Genomic DNA, 13,556 nt, shown 5'->3' with positions numbered 1-13,556 from the left:
CTAAGCCCCAGAGCTGCCGAGACCCCTCCCCACAGCACTGCTAAGCCCCAGAGCTGCCGAGACCCCTCCCCACAGCACTGCTAGCTTGGGCATGACAATGACAGTGCTCCTGCAGACCTTCTCTCTACCTCAAAGAGATTTCTGACTGTCTTTCCTTCCTCTTTCTCCCATCTGTGTCTGTCTCTTTCTGTTGTTCTTGCCTCCTTCATGATGTCATCCTCCCAGACCTTTCTCCCCTCCACTTTTGTCCTTTTCCTGCCCTGGGCCCACTCCCCACAGGTCTGCCAGTGGCCATCCATTTCCATCCCTCGTTGTGTGCCTGCATCAGGGCTGTCCTCAGAGCTAGAAAAAGTAGATAAGCCTGCAGGTCAGGGTTTCTGGGTGGCAGGCAGGAAGCCGGCAGATAAACAGGACTGAGGAGCCAACATAAGGCTCTCAAGAGGAAGTCAGCAGAGAAGTTGGGTTAACAAACACCTGCCAGGCACACAACGTGTCCTGACATAGCTTGGTCCTGGCCCAAAAGAGTGTGGCACTTAAATACACTGTTTCCAGTCAAAGAGCCTCCAGAGTCGTTTTGATGAAGTGATTTAAGGTGTCAGATGAAGGAACATGTGAGCATAACCTGTGGATTAAATTCCATTTGGTAGTGGTAAAAAAATCAAAGCTCAGGGTGGGATGTGCCGACAAAAGGTAATGGAGGATGGAAAGTAAATTTCTGGACCCAGGGGAGGATTAGGAATAGCCCGTGAGAGCTAAGAAAATCTCCATGAGAGCAGGCCGTAGGTTCGTACTTCCTCCTTGGCCTGAGAATGAAGTTAGGAGCCTAGGATTTGCTATCTCATTTGTATGAGCTGGCTCTCCGTAGCTCAGGACCTGCGTCTCCAGCCAGCCAGTGGGAGGGCCAAGGTGTGCTGAGTCGGGAGAGGAGTGCAATACCGGAGTGGAGCGGGTGTTGCAAGTTCAGGAAGTTTCTGTTCGCAAGCTGGAGAAACGGGAAGTGATTACTGTGAGCTCCCTCAGGCATCACAGATTCCTAAGCGCTCTCCTAAACAGTCTTCAGGATGGGAAGTGGAGGGTAGTGGATCTGGAGCGCCCAGTAAGCACTGAAAGTGTGCAAAGCAGAGCTTCGTGCCAGGGCTAGGGAGCGGGGCCAGTGATATGGGAATGAGGCTCAGTTCTTGGATGAGCAGTCTATAAGGAAGGTTCGCTCAGCCCCTTGAGCCCATGGAGTAGGAGGACAATGATCCTGTCACCCTGCTGTTCCTGTTGACCAACTGGCACCACCCCCCTGCACAGGGTAGACTGGCAGCTCTCATCTGAGGAGGTTTTATCTGCTCAGCAGGGGAGGGGAGGGCCCACCCGGGGAGGGGAGGGCCCACCCTCTTTTTCCTCTCTCCCCCAATCCCTTCTCGTTGCCTCTCACCCAGGTGTACTACATCAACTTCACTGACTTTGCCAGCTACGAGGTGGTGGTGGATGAGAAGCCCTTCCTGCAGTGCACCCGCAGCATTGAGACAGGAAAGACCAACTACAACACTTGCTATACTGCAGGCGTGTGCCTCCTCAAGGCCAGGCAGAAAATTGCCGTGAAGATGGTGCACGCCGACATCTCTATCAATATGAGCAAGCACACCACCTTCTTTGGGGCCATCAGGCTGGGCGAAGCCCCTGCATCCTAGATTCTCCCTTTCCATCCTGTCCCATGCCCCTGCCCCAGGTTTGGGAGCCAGGACTTCCAGAACCTCTAAGTGCTGCTGTGGAGTGAGGTATATTGGCGTTGCAGCCACAGAGAGAGATGCCCCAGTGCTATTTATTCCCCAGTGACTCCAGGATGACAAGGCCGGTGCGACTTCCCACAATGACCTTGAGTTGCCAGGACAGTTGATGGAGCCCCAGGGTTTTCAAGAAGCAGAACCTCCTTAGGCTCCCTGCTGGCTGGCGTATGGTGACTCCTCAACCCCTAGGTCCCTCCGCAGATGCATCATTTGTTGCACTAAACTGAAGATCCAAGACAGTAGGCCACAAAAAGCAAAGGTGCACTCCAGATTCTAGGGGTGACCCTCTGACTCCAAGGGGGCTGCTGCTTCTCTCTTGGCTAGGGGTGGCATCAGGTTGCAACTTAAGGAGAGGATCAGGTCAGAAGAAGGCAAGTGCCTGTGTCAGAGACCCGGGCAATTAGCTGCCAAGCAAGCATCCTTGGCAGAGGAGGCATTCTTGCTGTATTGCACTATGACCTACAAGAGGCTCAAACAGCTCTTCCCACTCAGGCTGCGAGGTACACTGTGGCAGCTTGCTGGACTCCAGAGCTGGGAACTTTGCTCTACCTTGGAATCATTGCAGGCATGGCCACACCCCTGCCTATGTAAGAGCCCGATACTCGGGGCTGCGCATGTCTCACTTTGTTTACAGCTCTGCTCCACTCTCCGAAAACTACCTGGAGTCTTCCCACCTGCCACCCTCCCCACTGACTAGAAGTCCTATCTTCTCTCTCCACAGTGCCTACCTCTGTCTGAGACAGGTGCCTCGTGTGGGACCCATCTCTCCTGAGTCTGGTGTATTCTTTAAATGACCTGGGCACAAAGAATTTTCCTTTGATTAAGCAATACAATTATGCATCCAATTCTAACCAAATTGTGTCTGAGAGCAGATGGTTAAACTGGATAACCTCCAAAGGCCCTTAGAGTTTGAATATCTGTGGCTCTCGAAAGTTACCACTACTAAATTCCCAAAGCCCAGACTCCCTTGGACATTAGCAAAGCAGGGCTTTTCTACCTGGCCCAGAAAGGGGGAGAAGTAGGAATTGGAAAGCAGGGAGATTTGTTCATGTTCATTGCAACCTCAGTAATCAGTCAGTCAATCCGAGTGATCATTAGGTCAGTGACCGTTAGGTTAGGTCTCATCTGAAAGAGCAGCAGCTGATGGCCCACTAGCCCAGTCTTCCTTCAGAAGCAGATTACTGTCACCATAGAGGTCTGTGCTGCTCTCCTAGAGACAGCCTCCACAGAAACCTGAATGACTATTGGGCAGGGCTCTGACCCCTAGTTCAGCTCCAAAGGCACCTCCACCAGTTTTCCGGCATGGTCCTACACTGGGATTATTCACACACTTTCTTTCCTATTGCCTGGCCTCAGAGTGTCGGGTGCAGCCCAAAGCAGGGAGGGTCAGCCTTGTCCAGCCTGCTCCTCATGCTCCTGAAATGTATTTCTTTCTGAAGAGATGGAAAATGCATCCCTGAATGTCATTAAGAACAACAGGTTTCTCAGGTGCGCCTCCATTTCCAAGTAGCCACATTGCTTGGTCCTTCAAGGGTCAGGGCAGGAGGTGGTCGGACTTTGTCTAATGGCAGCCTTCCAACCAGAACTGAGGTAAACTTTAGACCTGCATCTGACCCTGAAGGCCTTGAACAATCAGCAGGGGCAGCAGGAACTACCAAACCGTCTGCTTAGTATTTGAAGATTACTTCCTCTTTTATTATTTTCTTTGAAGAACGCGGGGTAGAGAATATGAGAGTTATATTATATAGGTAAGGCTGGGGAGGTAAAGGGCTTTGACTAAGGTCTCACCCAGTGTAAGTCACAGATTTGAGCCTTTAGTGAGGTCTGACTCCCAGGCTAGTCCCTTACCACAGCACTGTGTGGAATTTGGGGTCCAGGAAGAACAAATAAAGGCGATTGTATGGAACTGACATCATTGGGGGGTCCTAGGGAGAAACTTAACAATCTTCAATTTTCATCACTTGATGGTACTGCCTATTTTCTTGGCTGCCAGGGGTTCTGTGGGAGAAGACTTGGGCGTTTTTTTTGGGAATCAGCCCCAGTGATCAACCTTAAGAGTTCTTGTCTTGAGAAGAATCTTCCATTCGAGCTCTGGGTCTCACAGAGCAGGTAGCCTTCAGGATCTTTCACGCATCTGATAAAGCAGCAGCCATCCGATGGGGAGCTACCATGGGGGGCAAGACTTCCATTTCTAACCCTAGACACAAGTTCTGGGAGCCGTTCTGCTTCCTATAGCTGAGTGTGACTCTTCTCTCCTTCTGCCATATTACAAAGACCTTGATGTTGCCAGAGTCTCTCAAGAATGGGGGGGGGCACCTGCTAAGACACTTCTAAAGCCCATGGCTGGGAGGAAATGAGTTTCCTAACTGTGCCCCTACAGGACCTGCCAACCCCATCGCACTCTGTGCGTGCAGATCATAGGAGAATTGGGCTGTTCATCCTAACCCCTCACAAGGAGCCCTAGGAGAAGAGGGCTGGGGGGAGGAAATTGTAGAGAGTGGGGAGGCCTACTGTGCTATGGCCATTGGCGAAGTGGTGCAGCATTTACTGATAGAAGAATAGGGATAGAGATTTACAGTTGGAATTGTTAGGATGTAAAGTGACCCCAAAGCTAGCAGAGAGAACGGGACATGTTTGAGTAAGCAGATGACAGGTTTGAAGGAAAATTGCATGGCAGGAGCCTCTACCAGCTGCCTGAGCTTCAGAAGCCAAGTTGGCACAAAAGTGACTGCTGGATGTTGTTTGGCTACTCGTTCCCTGGAAGATGTAGCATTTGCCTTAGCTGCCCCTTTATCCATCCTGAGCCAAATCTCTGTAGCTTAGGAAACAAGAGCTAAGGACCCTAGAGGTAGGCGAGAACTTTGATCCTCATGTGAGTGCTTGTGTTTTATGCAGCTTCTAGTAGATGCAAACAGATCTAGAGAAATTTTGACCTAGAAAGGTTCTTAGTGGGACTACAGCCCAGCCTACATCCCATCCTGTTACTCGTGTGAAAATGATGCTCAGACAGGGAAAATGGCCTGCCAGGGACAGTGAGCAGGTCCCACCTCCAGACACAGCAGTTCCCATGGGGCCTCCTCTTTCATACACCCACAGACTCAAGGCTAGAAGTGCTTGTCTCCTTTCAGGAGCCTGGCCAGGCAGGGAGTAGACCACAGTCTTCATCGGAGCTCGCCTTCTCATACACACTACCCCAAGGCATTTGTGCAGCTCCTGCCTCTGGGCTGGAAGGCTCTGGACTGACTCAGAGCCAGGCAGTTTTTAGGCCTCCCTAGTGTTACCTGAGTTCCCACCCTTGCCTGGGGTCTCCCTAGGCCATGTTCACCACAGAACCTGATTTGTTTTTTTTTTAATTCACTTCAGGGCTCTTTCTAGGAGGGGTGAGGTATGTTTCTTTATTCAAAAAGCTTCCAGCTGAGATGGGGGTGAGGGAAATTTGTTGTGAGAATGGCCTGGAACAGGCCAATGCTGCTTTGGGGAGTCAGCATCCTGTGTGAGATACTGTGTATATAAACTATATATAATGTATATAAATAGGGATGTAAGTTTGTGTAAATTAACGGTTTATTCTTTGCAAATAAAGTGCTCCCCTCCCCACTCTTGAAATCAGCTTGAGCTCTTCCTGCATGTCACATGCTTCTTCATAAGTGATGCCACGACACATGAGCTCCGGGGAAGGTTCGAGAAACCCATTTTGATGAGAGTACCAGAAGGAAACTAGTCTAAGATTCTTACCAGTGCATCCCACTTGCTCTCTTTGCACCAAACTATGCATCTCCAGCTCATTTACCTTGGCTTGAGGTCTTGCCAGAAGGCATATTGTCACAGGACAAGAGCACACAGTGTGGGGCTGCCTTCAACTTGAAAACGTGGCTTCTACATCTCAAGCCTTGTCCAAAACATCTTGGAGAGATCCAACCTCCAGCTCCTCATTAATATACAAATTGGCTCCCTTTGCAGACAAAACCAGTGCTCAGGGATGTTAAGTAGCTCCCCCAAGACCACTCAACTAGTAAGAGTCTCAGCCTGGCTCTTTCCCTGGTGTGCAGTCCACTCTGCCATGCTGCCTCTACTGCCTGGCCCCATGCTGTTTGCTGGAGAAACCCTGTCTATTCTATTCTAAGGAAGGAGATCCCAAGAACAGACAGCCAGTAACAGGTAGCTCAGGATAGTAGATGGAACTTTTCCCAACCCCAGCAGCCTCTGTCCTGTTGTGGAGAATGTGACCCCCAAGTAATGTGGATGAACCTGAGCCTGCAGTGGTCAGATGATAATGATACCCAGGTTGGTCCTCTGGCTGCTTTGGAGAGTGGGTTTCAGTCGCAGAAGCCTAGAAAATTTTAGAACACCTTGGGATGTCACACAGTGGTAGACTATCTTTAGTGTCAGGACCTGGGTTTGATGCTCAGCACCAAAGAGAAAAAGAAAAAATAAGACACCGTATAGAAGGAAAGCGGAACCTCTGGCACAAGAAACAGCACAGGCAGAAAAGACCACAGCAGACGACCACACTTCTGTCATACAGTGTACAAACAACCACACGAACTAGGCATTTAAGACAGAGCAGGAATGTCACATTGTAGTAAGTACACAGGTTGGCTTAAAAATCGGGCGATGGTGGCACACGCCTTTAATCCCAGCACTCGGGAGGCAGAGGCAGGCGGATCTCTGTGAGTTCGAGACCAGCCTGGTCTACAGAGCTAGTTCCAGGATAGGCTCCAAAGCCACAGAGAAACCCTGTCTCGAAAAAAAAAAACAAAAAAAAAAAACAACTTGACAAACTTAATGCAGGAAAATGATTGGACCAGATGACAACCATCTAAGAGGGTCTGTGCACCAAATTGTGTAATACGTGGTTACAACAACCGCTGGGCTAAGAGTGTGAGAGACTTGCCACTCAGAAACTCAGAAAGCAAGTTCTTCGTAGTTGCTGGAAGCCAGGCATCCCATTTGATTATCAAAGAGCAGAGTTAATAGGGATGGAGTAGTGAGTGCGGGCAAGTTTCCTGGGTGGAAATGGGAAAATTAGATCTAAACCATTGACCATTCCTGTATAGCTTTATAGGGTGGAAAGTAGGTATAGACAAGAGTCACCAAGGTATCAATTACTTAACCTTTCAAAATACTGCCCTGTACTTTCTTTTAGAAAGCAAGACACCATGAACTTTAGGACAGCGTTTAGGGATAGGAAATGGATTAGATGACTGGAGGAGAAAAAAAATTGTGTAGCTCTCCAGCGTTCCAGGTTTAGTAACATGCAGTAAGGAACATTGAAATTTGCCAGCAGCCTTTGAGGTGAGCAGAGGAAGGATTATGAGTCTCATTTTAGAGTTGAAAAAAAACAGATAAGAAGTGATGAATTGCCCCTAAAAATCACAGGTCCTGAATGTGCTACTCTCTGAACCCAATGTCCCCTGGCCCTTGAGGTGCCCAGTCCTGGAGAATGACAGACGCACAAGGTCCTAGAATCCTCCAAACAGACTAGCTGGAGCACACAGTACCAGAGATGGGCTCTTTATTCTATCCCAGGTTTGCTCGGAGCAACCTCCAGTAACTTCAGTGAAGCCTAGGGTCTTCTCTGTCTCAGCAGAAAAGGGAAAAAACTAGGAGAAAGAGATGGAAGTGGAAAAGGATGGAGACAGAAAACAACCGAATGGACACAGCCCCACCTCCCTCCAGTGAGGACTGCTCCAGTCACGCGTGAAGCTGCATAGGTGCACACTGGCCTGCTGTGACCAGTTCCACACCATCCAGCCAGGGGAATGTCTTTCAAACTATCACCAGCTCCTGGGTCTCTGAGATGCCAAACTTGGTCTTATGTTGATCAAACAATTTGCGGAGAGCAGCAATATAGAGTGCGTGGTATTTGGCCACAATCTCCTGGCTCGGATTCTCAATCTTGGGCAGAGGTAGAGGTTCGCCGACTGCCAAGGAGAATGGAAAATGGAAGGAGAAAAGCATCAGAATAGTTCACTCCACAGGACAGCCCTCATCCTGGAACTCAGCTTCCCTCCACCCGGACCCCTCTGCTCAGCACCCATCCTAGCGAGCCTCCCTGCCTCTGACCATAGTCAGGATTCCGAGGCTCAGCCACAGAAGTGAATCCTAGAACTTAAACCAAGGCTTCCAATAAAAGGGCCCACTCACCAACAGTGGTTACTGGCTGAGAATATGGCAGAAGGCCCCAGGAGTTCTTGGTAAAGCCACGCCCATAGAAAGCACAGGGGTAGATGTGTACCATCTTCTGGAACCAGTTCTGAAAGCGATTGATATAGCCCCCGGGAGTAAAAATGTGCTGGTCATAGAGGTCCGTCTCTCCGAAGCCATAAGCAGGGATTAGAGACACCCTGCAGAAGAAAAGCAAGTCTTTGAATATGCAGAAAGACGGGGACCCTGCTGTAGATGACATGCTGAACATCAGGATCCCCTGGGTCTGCCTACAGGCCCCCTAGACCTCAAATCCAGCTGTACCAAGGTGTCAGCTGACTACGGTGTCCCATGGCCTAGGCCAGGCTGCCTTTAGGGATGAAACAGTAGCTTCTGAAAGCCCAGTGATCCGTGGGAATGCCCAAATCTGAACCACTGTCAGATAACACCCAAAGGCCATTTCATTTGGTTTTTTTCCCCTCAGCCCACATGTTAAGAAGTGAAGCCTTTTCTGCTCTAAGGTGCAACCACAGTTCTTTTGTAGAGAGACTGGTATTAATGAGAGTCTAAGGCTACCACAAGGCCTGGACAGCACCCTTTCCAGCTCTCTTCGAACCCATAGGTGGTTTTCTTTCCCTCTGCCCTTTTCTTTATTTTGAACTGACAAAATTGAATAACATTTATATAGAGAAGCTGGAGTGCTAGCTCAGTTGGCAAGGTGCTTTCCATGCAGGCATGATCCATGCAGGCATGAGGACCTGAGTTCAATGGCCAGAAAAAAAAGTCAGGTATGGTGGCATGTTGGGGATGCCAGGGAGATGGAGATGGGTGGATCGCTAAGGCTCGCAGATTAAGCCTACTCTACCAGGTAAATTCCAAGCCAATGGCAGATCCTGGCTCTAAAGAGAAGGTGGACTGAGCCTGAGGAACAATAAATACACAAGTTGACCTCTGCCCTTCACATGCAGGGACTCATGGGCAAGCATGTGTGTGCATGCATGCGTGCATACACACACACACACACACACACACACACACACACGTCAATATTTTAATGATGGTTCTATTTATTCACAATTGTTTGCAAGCTTCTTTTTCTTTAACTACTGCAAAGCCGGGTGTTCTTCCCTGATGGGCTTTTGAACATCCTCCCCACCCCATCCCACCCCTATGTCCCAGCAGCTGTCCTTACCCATGTCGAAGGGCCATGCGCACAAAGCCATACCGATTCTTCAAGACCAGGGTAGTAGAGCCTGGCGTGCTGTGTTTGCATTCAGCCAGGCCACCAACCACCACGACAAGCATGTTGCCTGTGCCCTTCTGGGTAAGCAGAAAGTCTATGGAGGATTGGCTCACAGAGCAGGCCCCTGGTGGGCAGAAAAAGCCAAAGGTGCTTGGTTACTCCCACCCCTGCAAACTATTCTTTCCCACTCCCCTCTACAAGGAGCAGGGAAGCAGGGAGCATCTTCTCCAGCCTGTGTTTCTGGGGAGCTGGTAGGCAGCTTTGAAGCTGCTCTTACACATGTCCTGGTTCTCCTTAGGGTCGCCGTCTATGTGGCAGAATGCCCCTGAAGCCACTCACCTGTAGACATCACATAGTCTCTGAAGAAAGGCACCCAGAAAAAGGCTCCTAGTGTGAGTATGTAAGGGGTGATGCCAGGGAAGACCTTGGAGAAGCCTGATGTGTCAGTGGCAAAGTGACCAAAGCATGAATGGGCCATGAGCCCATGAGGATGGCAGGCAAGGATGTAGTTGTGGCTGGGGGAAATATCATGCGTCTTCAAAATCTGTAGAGGAAGGTCAACACAGGAGAGCTAAAGACGGAGAGGGAAACTCCTCTTTTGGCTAGAGAACTGGAACTCATGAATTCCAGCCATGCAGGCTGGGCAATGCGCATGCCCAGGGGTCATTGTTTTTCCAGGCCCCCATGTGGTCACACCCTGTACCCTAATCCCAATCCAATGCTATCCCAGGCTCACCTTGATTGGGAAGTAATTGCAGTAGTGTTTCCACAGACGCCACCTCCTCACACAGGGGAAACGACGGCCTCCTGAAAACACAGACAAGCTCTTTCCACCCCCGCTCTCCTTCTCTGGATACCATGGGGTCCTCTCACCTGTTCCTGCCCTCTTACATGGCAACTAGAACGGGCATATCAAGAACAACTTAGAATGGGCCCAGCCTCTGCTTCCTTACCCACACCCACCCCTTTCTTCCTCTTACCAACTCCAGCGCCAAAATGGGTCTTTCAAAGACCTTAAAAGGAGCACTTCCATCAGCTTTCCTAGCCCAGGGAGGGACAGACTGAAAGACTGATTGGGAACTGCCCAGAGCCTCCCAGGGTTAGGAGAGGAACATACGGCAACGCATCCCACCAGGCACTCACCTCGCTCCGGAGTCTTCCAGTCAAAAGCCAGCCAGATGAGCATCAGCACAGTGAAAGGCCAGTACGACGTGAACACCACCAAGTAGAGGTTGACAAGGATCACCGTGGTTACTAGAGAGACCCCAGCCCAATGTCAATGAATTGTGGACAATCCCTCACGCCTACACTACCCCCACTGAGTTCCATCTACCCCAAAGTCACACACGCTCTGACCAAGGCCCACTCAACAGTCACCCTTCCACTTACAGATGGCCCACATGTCCATGTGCCCCTGGACCTTCTCAACCTGATTTGGGTCTAGAAGACAAATGTGTTCCTCATAGCTGTGCTTCCCATGGCCTCCACCCCCGAAGCCTGCCCCAGCATTGTGTATATGATGGAGGTAAGGACAGGGGGCCACTGATGGTCACTGGATATTTGAACTCTTAGAATAATTTCTGATGACTTACATTTTCTTCTCAATGTCTTCCCCATAAGGTAGTGGTTCTCAACCTGTGATTGGTGACCCCTTTGGGGGTCAAATATCAGATATTTACATTACCATTCATAACAGTAGCAAAATTATAGTTATGAAGTAGCAGCAAAAATATTTTTATGCTTGGGGGTAACCACAACATAAGGAACCGTGTTAAGGGGTCACAGCGTTAAGGAAGGTGGAGAACCATTGCTGAAAACTTTCAGTCGAGGAGATGCCAGAGAAAGCTAACACCTGCCTTCACCAGATTGGAAGCACCCAAAGCAAGGAACAAAGTATAATAAGATAAGGGACTGTGCTCGGCTGAAGGAAGACAGGAAAGAATGACCAAAGAGCCACGGGTGGGTACCGCATCCACTTGGAATTACACTGGAAACGTAAGCAGCCAAGAGTAAGATAGTGTGGGAAATGGGCCAAAGGGTTAGAAAGACAAAAAAAAAACCCTTCTAATTGAACACATTAACACATTTTGTCTTGACTTATTGGAGTCTCATGAAAATGATTAAAATAGTTTAGGAATGTGGGTACACAAAGAGAAGAAGAGTCTGAACTATGCCAACAGTAGATGCAGTATCAGGAAAACATGTGTTCATAAAGCAGATGCAGGGAGACACAACAGGCTTAGAAAGCGGCAAGCAGGTCTCTAAGCACTTGCAATGGCGATGCCTACAGGAAGCCTCCTTTCTTTGGAAAAGTCAGGAAAGACTCAGAATCTGGAGGACCAGACATCACAAGAGGCAGGGAGGAAGCCCAGGCTCAAACAGCAGAAGCCTGGATGGATTGCTGACAAGAAACTAATTAGAACACTATGTCTTCTCTTCTCTATGCAAATCATTAATGGAAGAATTATTCTCTGGAAAAAAATTGAACCAAACAAGGTTCTGGATTTGCAGAGCCTGCGTGGGTCTGCGCTAGGTCCTCTGCATATACATTATGGTTGCATAGCTCGATATTCTTTTGGGACTCCTAAAAGTGAGAGTCTCTGACTCTTCCTCATACTGGGTTACTGTGTCCAGCCTTGATGGTGCCCATTCGTATCGCAACTTGTTAGGTCATCTTTGGTTGATGTCCCTGGGAGGCCTGCTCTTTTCTGAAGGGAAATGGAGGCATGGATCTGGGGGAGAGGGGAGGTGCAGGAGGAGGACTGGGAGGAGTGGGGGGAGGGGTAACGGTGGTCAGGATGTACTGTATGAGAAAAGAATAAAAAAGTATTCTGGACTCAGATACAGGTGGGTCTCAACTTAAAACAGCTTAACTTACAATGTTTTGTAGCTTATGGTGGTGGAAAACCAGCAGGAATCCAGCAAAAACTAAATTTTTCTCTTTTCCTGTGCTAGCAATATGTGGTACCATTCTGTTGTATGGTGGCCAGCAACAACAAGCCATAGCTTCAAGTCAGTCACAACACCATGATATACAACCAGCATGGGGCAATGTGCTGTGTTACTAAGCTGTGGGGTTTGACACACTAGGTATATCAGATTGTGCTGTGTTACTAAGCTGTGGGGTTTGACACACTAGGTATATCAGATGTATTCTTGTCAGTTAGTTGGTTGGTCTGAGACAGTCTCGCAACACAGTATGACAGCCCAGGCTGGCCTCAACTCATAGCAATTCTCCTGCTTCAGCTTCCAAAGTTGTAAGATGCCGTGCCTGACTAACGTATTTATGATTCAGAGTATTTCCAACTTCCTGTCATTTGGGGAACTTCAGTACTTACATTAGCTAGAGCTGAAATATTCTAGATGCTTCGAAATGGTTGCTCAGATGAGAGGGCAGCCAATTTCAGATATATTTTCTCAGATAATTTGTCTCCCAAGCCCTTGCTCCTGAGCACTACTGGATGGCATGCTACATCAAAATGAGGGAGAAGTCAAAGAATCCACGGTGGAAAAGGGTCAACAGAAGAGGAAACTGAGCATGGGCAGGGCTGGAAGGAAATAAGCAAGGCTCCTAGAGTCCACATTTAAAGAGACCTCCACCCTTAGCCACATTCCAGTCCAGCCTCACCTTTGCATACCCCAAGAGTAAGCGCCTTAAACTTTGCCTAAGTGGCCATAAGCACTCTGGTAATAGCGGCTGTGCATAAGGCCAGACTGTAAGAGGGAGATGCTGGGTTCCAGCAATATTGTCCTCAAGGAAAGAAAACATGAGAGAAATGTTAAAGACTCCTCATGTCTTTGCACATATTGAAAGATTACCATGGTGTGAAATGCTTGCGGGCAAGTTAAAAATAACTAAAAGCTATCTAGGAAACGAAAAGAATTAGGGGCTGGAGAGATGGCTCAGCAGTTAAAAGCACTTGTTGCTCTTGCAGAGGACCTGGGCTTGATTCCCAGTGTTCACAACCATCCGTGACCCCAGTTCCAGAGGATCTAATATGTAACCACATGGTGTACATACATGCATGCATGCAGGCAAAACATTTCTACTATACAATGAAATTAAATAAATCCTTAAAATTATTAATTAAGATGTAAATGAGCCAATTATTAGTTCCAAGAAAAAACAAGTCACACAAGAAAATATAATATCGGTATGCTTATTTCCTAATTGTAGTCAGACATTTAACCAAAACTGCACTATAAGAATTTTGGAAGGAGCCTGGTGCTGGAAAAGTGGAGGCAGGCAGATTTATGAGTTCTAGGTCAGCCTCATCTACATCGTGAGTTCCAGGACAACCAGGGCTATGTAGAGACCCTGTATTGAAGAAGGAGGAGGAGGAAGAGGACGAGGACGAGGACGAGGACGAGGACGAGGACGAGGACGAGGA

At 48.7% G+C, this 13,556-nt stretch overlaps 2 protein-coding genes across 7 annotated transcripts in view; one reads left to right on the top strand and one right to left on the bottom strand.

The window, feature by feature from the left end:
* Eda (ectodysplasin A) overlaps positions 1–5,381 on the top strand; it is a 387,371-nt gene extending 381,990 nt beyond the window's left edge. For 5 of the 6 annotated variants that reach the window (XM_005358618.2, XM_005358617.2, XM_005358619.2 and 2 more), the window contains exon 8: positions 1,428–5,381. In XM_005358618.2, coding sequence (XP_005358675.1) covers positions 1,428–1,679 — 252 coding nt within the window. In that variant the 3' untranslated portion in view covers positions 1,680–5,381. Of the gene's footprint in view, positions 1–225; positions 815–1,427 lie in introns of those variants that run through there. The other variant, XM_026784939.1, reaches the window with a different exon arrangement.
* Positions 5,382–7,544: 2,163 nt separating this feature from the next.
* Awat2 (acyl-CoA wax alcohol acyltransferase 2) overlaps positions 7,545–13,556 on the bottom strand; it is a 10,932-nt gene continuing 4,920 nt past the window's right edge. The window contains exons 2-7 of the mRNA XM_005358614.2: positions 10,309–10,419; positions 9,902–9,972; positions 9,505–9,709; positions 9,115–9,289; positions 7,923–8,122; positions 7,545–7,699 (exon numbers count right to left, since the gene is read on the bottom strand). Of these exons, the coding sequence (XP_005358671.1) occupies positions 7,545–7,699; positions 7,923–8,122; positions 9,115–9,289; positions 9,505–9,709; positions 9,902–9,972; positions 10,309–10,419 (917 nt within the window). The remainder of the gene's footprint in view (positions 7,700–7,922; positions 8,123–9,114; positions 9,290–9,504; positions 9,710–9,901; positions 9,973–10,308; positions 10,420–13,556) is intronic.

Source organism: Microtus ochrogaster, chromosome X (genome assembly GCF_000317375.1).
Source record: "Microtus ochrogaster isolate Prairie Vole_2 chromosome X, MicOch1.0, whole genome shotgun sequence".
Classification (NCBI taxonomy): Eukaryota; Metazoa; Chordata; class Mammalia; order Rodentia; family Cricetidae; genus Microtus; species Microtus ochrogaster.
This window is presented reverse-complemented; position numbering and strand designations above follow the sequence as displayed.